The sequence below is a fragment of the Melanerpes formicivorus genome, unplaced genomic scaffold (assembly GCF_026170545.1).
Source record: "Melanerpes formicivorus ecotype bairdi unplaced genomic scaffold, bMelFor1.0.p_v2 SCAF_280, whole genome shotgun sequence".
NCBI classification, from domain to species: domain Eukaryota; kingdom Metazoa; phylum Chordata; class Aves; order Piciformes; family Picidae; genus Melanerpes; species Melanerpes formicivorus.
In genome coordinates, this window is record NW_027142632.1 from 272,087 (window position 1) to 279,643 (window position 7,557).

Below are 7,557 nucleotides of genomic sequence, written 5' to 3' on the forward strand. Positions count from 1 at the left end.
CCCCCACCTGGCTACAACCTCCCTTCAGGTAGGTGTAGATAGCAAGAAGGTCTCCCCTGAGAGTCCTCTTCTCCAATCTAGGCAACCCCAGCTCCCTCAGCCTCTCCTCATAGGGCTTGTGCTCCAAACCCCTCCCCAGCTTTGTTCCCCTTCTCTGGACACCTTCCAGCATCTCAACATCTTTCCTAAACTGATGGGGCCCAGAACTGGACACAGGACTCAAGGTGTGGCCTAACCAGTGCTGAGTACAGGGGCAGAATGACCTCCCTGCTCCTGCTGTCCATGCTATTCCTGATCCAGGCCAGGATGCCATTGGCCCTCTTGGCCACCCGGGCACACTGCTGGCTCCTGTTCAGCCTACTATCAACCAGCATCCCCAGCTCCCTTTCTGCCTGGCTGCTCTCCAGCCGCTCTGACCCAAGCCTGTAGCACTGCATGGGGTTCTTGTGGCCAGTGTGTAGAACCTGGCACTTAGATGTGTTAAATCTCATGCCATTGCCCATCTGGCCAGCATTTTAAGTGCTGCTGCAAAAAAATGAAGATCTCTTCAGTGTCAGGGTTAAAACACAGATGCTTTCTCCTTCTATATCATGTATTTGACATGTAGCACTTGCATATTGTGTGTTTGATACCAAATTTACTCCCTAGACACACACAGACATGTACAGATCAGCACATCACATAGCAAACATTCTCCCTTGCATTGTAAATTATAATCAGAATAGAAATATTAGCATCAAATACTGCTGAATGCAGCACCCAAGCAGAAGAGGTTTATTGTCCAGTTTGGCTACAAAGCACTGCATAATTCTGTGTCTGAGAGAATGACTTCATTTTTTCCATTTAGTCTTGCAGAGAATATCAGTTTCTCAATCAGACAGAGAAATAAGCAATCTGAGTATCTGAAATTGTTACCTAGAAAGAAGCTGATGACTAAGAAAAGTGACGGCAGAAAACATCCTGTCTTTGATGGGTCACCATGCCGTAAAAGTCTGGGTGAATAAAAGCCATTTCTAACTGGGCTTGTCTACGGGGCCCTGCAGGAGAGAGCCACCTGGTAGCAGATGGAAGTGTGACTAGCAGGAGTGTCTGTGTCTGTTTCTGCAGTGATGAGGAGGGACGGCTGTGGAGAGTGCAGCCTGCACCTCTGCCAAGTGCAAACAGAAGGGCACAATTAATCAGCTGCTGCTAGCTAAGCCATGCCTGACTTACCATGTGTGGCTCCTGTGTGGACCTGTCCCTTGCTAGCAGTTACACAAAAGCTTAATCTGCAGGAATATTGACCTGCAAAACCATGCACCAGGCAAACACAGATCTTTACCATCATAACTGTCCTTCAACATTGAAAAGATTGCTGACCACATCTTAAAAATAAAACAGCCACGTAGAATAGCTGGGCTGTTGCACTTCTTCTGATCTTGCTTCTTAAAGACTTGTCTGGTTTTATGCCAGCTTTCCTTCTTTCTTCTACCCTGTATTTCTAACATACCTCCAGTCTGCAGTAAAATTCTGAAAAGCTCTGAAGAATATCCAGAAGGTGGAATTTGGTACAGAGAAAACCCTTAGAAGCTAATTGTTCATGTCATGAGTGAAAAACACCACCACAGCTTGCCATGGAGTGTAACTGGCTGCAATTCCTTTCTAGGCATTTAGGCACGGGTTTCTAACAGCCACACTCTTCTTAATACACCCCAGATCTTTGGCTTTCCTTTTCCACCTACCAGACAGTTCCTCCCCCAAGGCTTGTTCCATACTCAACAGAGAAACCTTCTGCCAAGGTGTGCAGCCTCAGCCTCTCAGCTGGCCTCTGAACACTGGGAGCTGAATTCTGCCTCTCCTTGGGGTGGGTGCAGGTGTGTGACAAGGGTCTTGTTTCCTGACAATGGTCAAAGACCATCAAGACAGAGGAGCTCAGGGGGGTCAGGAGAACCATTCCATTTTTCTGGCAGATCAGCAGTCCTGCTGATCCAGGCCTGAGCCCTCTCTTCTCCCAGCTGTATAGCAGCAGTTCCTTCCCTCTGCCCTTGCGTGCCCTGTGTCCCCCACCAGCTCGAAGGTGCTGGGCTGGAGCTGTACTACCCTGTGTGTCCGTGTCTTTCCTGCTCTGAAGAGGCCAGAAGGGGACACAGGAGTCCCCATGCATCCACAAAAGTGCCAAATAGCAGAGGAGAGCTTAGGTTGTTGGTGTTGGTGTTGGTTTTATTTGTTTGGATGTTTATGTGTGTGTGTGGGGGGGGGGGGGGGGGGTGTGGGGGTTTGATAAGCAATTACAAGGTTTCCTAAAGAGGCCAAAACCTTTGAGAACTGTCTGAACCCATCCTGAAATGTCTTCTCCAGCAGGAGAGCTGTTTCTCCATCTGGAATGGGATGGAAGAAGGATGGAGAGTGTCTGCTTTCTTGGAGGGTCTGCTGGTGTTCCGCGATCTTCACTGCCGGTCTGGTGTGGCTGCATCTCGACCCACACCTTTGGTGGCCGAGCAGAGAGCTCGCTGTGGACATCCACCCTGCTCGGCCCGTGGCCAGGGCCCATTAACCTGGGTGGTGATGCAGGGGAGTCCCCAAAGCTGCCGTGGTCTCCAGAGGTGTTGGGCGGTCTCGATGGCCTCTGCCCATCTCCGACGGTCTCCAGAGCTGCGCCCCGGCGTCGCTCGTTGCACTCCCTTGGCCCCACGGCCAGGCCCCAGAGTAGCCTGGGTGGAGGGGCAGGGCAGGGCAGGGCAGGGCAGTCCAGCAGACTCCGGTGGGCTCCGACGCCCTCCGATGGTGTCCGGCGGTAGCGATGGTCTGCGGGGCTGCCTTGGGTTGCCTTCGCTCTCCAGGGGAGTGGCGCCGCTGCAGTGGGGCTGCCAGCAGCAGATGGCAGCCGCTCTCCTCACCTCTTCCCCAGGGCTCAGGGCAGAGCATGTCCTGATGCCCTTCATGCGGGCCGGGCTAGGGGGTGTCACGGCAGGGCTCCGCTGCGGCCGGGCGAGGTCTGGCAGGCGCCCGACGCCGCTGGGGTTGGGCCTGCCGACAGCCGGTGCCGTCGGAGGGGCCGCTGCCCCTTGTTTAGAGCCAGGGGCTTAGAGGGTGTCGGGGAGCCGCCGGCAGTCCTCCGGCTCTCTGGGCCCCGTGGTGCATGAGCCAGGGTGGAGTAGTGCCCTGTGAAGCTAGATATGGGTGAGGAGGATGGCTCCAGCGGCATTGCCTGGGGCTGGTTTTGAAGAGGATCCACCTCCATGGCCTCTTGATGCTCTGAAGGTGCAGTCATCCAGGTGTTCACCTCCGTGGGCTCATGCCCATTCTCTGGGGCTTTGACTTCCAAGGGCTGGATGCACTTGCTGCAGCTGTTGCTGTTCTTGTCAGCCCTCTGCAGGTTTTGGAGGAGCGAAGACATCACCAGACCTTCCAGTCACCTCAGCTGTCCAGCGGACTGTGGGCCTCTAACCCTGCCTGAGACGATCCAGTGACCCCTTTGCAATCATCCACCTGACTATGGCCTCTCAGTCTCATTCCAGGGGCTACGATGGTCCCTTCTTAATGGCAGCACATTGACACAAGGCTCTCCATGGTGTTTCAGCAGCTCCAATGCCCTGTTCTCAATGGCAGCACACTGACCGTGGGCTCTCAGTGGTGTTTCAGAGGCTCCAATGCCCTGTTCTCGATGGCACCTCAATGGCTGTGGGCTCTCAATGGTGTTTCAGCAGCTCCAATGCCCTATTCTCAATGGCAGCACACTGACTGAAGGCTCTCCATGGTGTTTCAGAGGCTCCAATGGTCTCTTCTCTCTCATCTCACTGACTTTGGGCTCTCGCTCTCACTTGGCTTAGCCAGATCCTCCTCTCCCAAGCATGTTTGGTGTCAAGAATATGGGTGCACAGCAGTGGAAATTCCTGTGGCCAAGGGGGTAGAAGGCCCCACTGGTAGTGATCGTTGAAGGCCCCACCGGAGGAGGCCCTTTAATACCTGTAGGCAATCAAGAAGAGGTATAGATGCAACAGATAATTTAGAGAAGGTGAATAATGAACTATTTTTGTGTAATAGAGCAAATGACACGCATGTAGAGGTTTTGATTAAACAACAATAGATTCATATTCTCTGCTATCATTGGTAAGGTCTTTGTCAATACATAGGGGGTGGTATGACCAATTGATTCCTCCAAGGGAGAGCTGTCCTGGAATTTTGCTGGACCCTTCTCCTCACAGCTGTGTACCTGCTGTGTGCACACAAAAAGGCAGACTCTGCTGTTCCTTCTTCTAATCTGACTGCCTGTTGCCCGATGCAGAGTTCCCTGGGAGTGAAGTATTTGCCTCAGTGAGTATGCAGTAAGTGCTCTTCAAACTATTACACTGGCTTGCAGCACATTGTCTGGGAGATAACAGTAAAAATTAACTTCAGCATTAAAATAAATTGATCTTTTGGCTTACCTTAAATACATCCTGGGGTCTCCTACACTTGTCACCATTTCTTTCTCCATCTCAATTTAATGACATCTTGTGGGGAAAAAAGTAAAGCAGTGAGTCTCCAGCTATTTCCACCCCCATCTGTATTTTCATACACACAAAAATTTCCGTTTTATGGTTAATTATATTTGCGGTGGTTGGGCCATGACAGGGGGCCCACTAAAGCTGCTCTCTAGCGCTCCCCTTCCTAGATGGACAGGGGGGAGGGGAACATAGCAAAGGCCAGTAATAAGATGGAAGGAATTTAAGAATGCTAAGCACGAGCAAAGGCCGTCCCAGAAGCACAAGCAAAGAGAGGTTATTCCCTACTTACCATCAGCAGATGGTCTTGGGGCACTCTCGGGAAGCAGGGTTCTGCGCCTAGCAGTGGCTCTGAAGGACAGACGCCACGGACGCCACACGTCCTTCTTTCACTTCATGTAGACATCAGAGCGAGCCTCACACGGCACAGCCTAGAAGGATCAAGAGATCATAAATGTGCTTCCCTCTATATGGCCTGAAATACAGTCAGAGTACATAGGAAGTGGAGCAGGACCTGGATTCTGGTAAAAAAAGCTTCCCAAAGCTGCCAAAATCTTACGAAGAAGGCTACAGGAGGCAGCCTGAGCTGCCCGCTGACCCAAGCTAGGCCTGCTGCCAAAAAAGGAGAGCAGGCGTTGGAAGAGCAGGGCTCTTGTGGAGCCTGCCACAGCCAGGCCCCCTGAGCTGACTGACTCATTGATCACTCCTCACACTGATCAAAGATCTTGGCAGTGTTCAGCCATATGCTGTCACTGGATTTCCATTGGGGGTGTCCCAGATGCAGCCTTGAGGAGCGCCTCTTGCACTACACAACTGCCGTTAGGCCACTGCTTCTCCAGAATGTGGCACGGACAGATGAGTGTGTGCCTTGAACTGCGTTGCCCAAGGGTCATGCTGCAGGGTTCTGAGGGCTTGCTTTGCCTGTGACTCCCCATGACAGACTAAGGAACCCACTTGACAGTTCCTGCCTGCACAGGCAACCTAGAGAACTGTGGAGAGGTAGAATATCTTGTGATTGCCCCATGGCAGGAACCCAAGGTCAGGGAGCCTTACTTACAAAACTGGTGAAATGAAATCCCTTCACCTCAGCTCTTCTGCCAAGGTGCTCAGCCCAATGCTGCAGCAGGTGAGCAGTGCCCAGCGCGACTCTGTGGGAGGTGAGCAGTCAGCAAACTATACCCACGCTTCCCTGCAAAGTAAAACACAGACACAGATGCAGCATTTGCTCAGACACAACAATTATTTACATCTAGGAAGAGAGGGGAAAGATCCCAGAAAACATGGATGCTGTGGAAGAGGCAAGGTACAGTCATGTCCAGGTGGTGATACAGACCTGTGGTCGGCGCAGCTCACCGCATGACTGTGGAGGCTCGTCTGCTGGTGGAGACCCCCTGGTACAGCCTGTTCATGAGCCTGTCCTGAATCTCCTCAAACTGTCTCAATGCCTTGGTATGGGCAGCCTGATCGTGCACCAGATGCTCCAAGAGGTTGGGTGGCTCGTATGTTTGGAAGTCTGGAGGCAAGATGATCTCCTTGGGCATCTCTGCATTGCCAAAGAAGAAGAAGTTGAGCTTCTTCTGTTCCAGACAGCAGTGCAGGTAGCTCATGATATCTCCCAGGCGCATGATGCAGTCCCGTCTGCACCATCCTGACATGGGTGTGGTGTTGAGGAGGTGCATGACCACTGTCTTGAGGATATAGAGGGAAATGTCTGTGCCCTCCAGGATGGAGGTGCAGAGATGAAGGCATTTGAGATGGAAGCTGCCGTGTGGGACCTGTCTGGCCATGTGGCTGAAGAACTTCTTCTCTGCCACAAGGTAGTTCATTGTCCACACCGTTCTTGGGCTCTCTGCTGCAGGAGGACTGCTGAGGAAGATATCTGAGTCACCTTGCTGCACCCCAAACAAGATCTCAAGAATGAGGCTACTCCCGGAGTCACTTTTCAGCTGCAGCATGCAGGTGGTCTGGCTGTAGGGCAGCACATTCATCTTGTAGCGTCGTGACTGAGGCAATGCCGTCCAGGCTTTCTTCACCAAATCCTGGAACCACTCTGCAACTTTCTCCACATCTAGGTATGAGTGGGTACAGAGGATGTCTAGGACCTTGGGTGCCTTCTTTATCCTCCTCAGCTGCTTCTGAGTGCTGTGGAGGAAGCACAGACTGTTCTGTCCCCCACAGCTGCATTCCAGCTCCACATGGATGCGGGAGAGCATGCCTTCAATCTGGCACCAGTCGCCCAGTGTCTGTATCCAGAACTTATGGCCAGTGGGGGCTTTCAGGGGCACCAGCATGTGGTAGATAACATTGTCAACCTCACAGGGACTCCATCCTTCAAATGTGCTGTCCACACCAATGGCCTCCTGCAGCACGGGCAAGAAAGTGTTTGACAGCTGAATTCGCAAGACCTGCAGGAGGTCATCCATCAGCCCCTTTACCACCTCGCTCCTGGAGATTATTTTCTGCAGAGGCCACTGGATACGCCTGCCATGGCATGAAAGGATGGCAAAAATCCTGTCTTCTGCATCAATTTCTTCCTCATCATCCTCATATGTGCTGCTGATTGAGATCTCATTCATGCTGCGCACTGAGTCTGTCTCACGGCATCTTTTCCTGAGCCACCAGCAGAGCCAAAACAGGAGGACTAGCACTCCAGCAATGGCGGCAAAGAGCACAGCTGCCCAGGTTGTGATGCTCTGCTCCTGAGGCCTCTGCTGCAGGATCATGGGCACCAGGCTCCACTGAGGTCGGCTTCTCCTCTCCATCTCCTCCATCAGACGAGTCATCTCCTGGTTCATCTCCTTCTCGCGCTCCTCCATGTGCTTCCATGCGGCCTCATCCAGCTTCTCCTGAACCTTCACTGAGAAAAGCATTAGGCCTTGCAGAAGCAAAGCGAGGACCTTTGTAGCAGCCATGGCCTGCAGGAAAAGGGAGAGAAAGAATTCAGTGGGGCTGAGGAAGGAGGGAGTTCTTTTTTGACAGCAACTAGAGGAGCTGCAGGAACTGGGGAGAGGTAGGAACTCAAGGGCCGCAGGCAGCTGGGATGCAGCAAGGGTCTATATCCAGCCCCAGCATCAGCAGCACTCGGCTCAGGGTG

At 52.5% G+C, this 7,557-nt stretch overlaps 1 protein-coding gene across 1 annotated transcript; it reads right to left on the minus strand.

Moving 5' to 3' along the window:
* Positions 1-5,812: 5,812 nt before the first annotated feature.
* On the minus strand, positions 5,813-7,333 carry LOC137458807 (inositol 1,4,5-trisphosphate receptor-interacting protein-like 1). The gene has a single exon (XM_068170077.1). The coding sequence runs from the start codon at positions 7,331-7,333 to the stop codon at positions 5,813-5,815; it is 1,521 nt and encodes a 506-aa protein (XP_068026178.1).
* Between the last annotated feature and the right edge of the window lie 224 nt (positions 7,334-7,557).

What these genes read in the sequence shown, in the direction of transcription:
- LOC137458807 (XM_068170077.1), bottom strand. Translation starts at nt 7,333, where the DNA reads ATGCTTTTCTCAGTGAAGGTTCAGGAGAAGCTGGATGAGGCCGCATGG.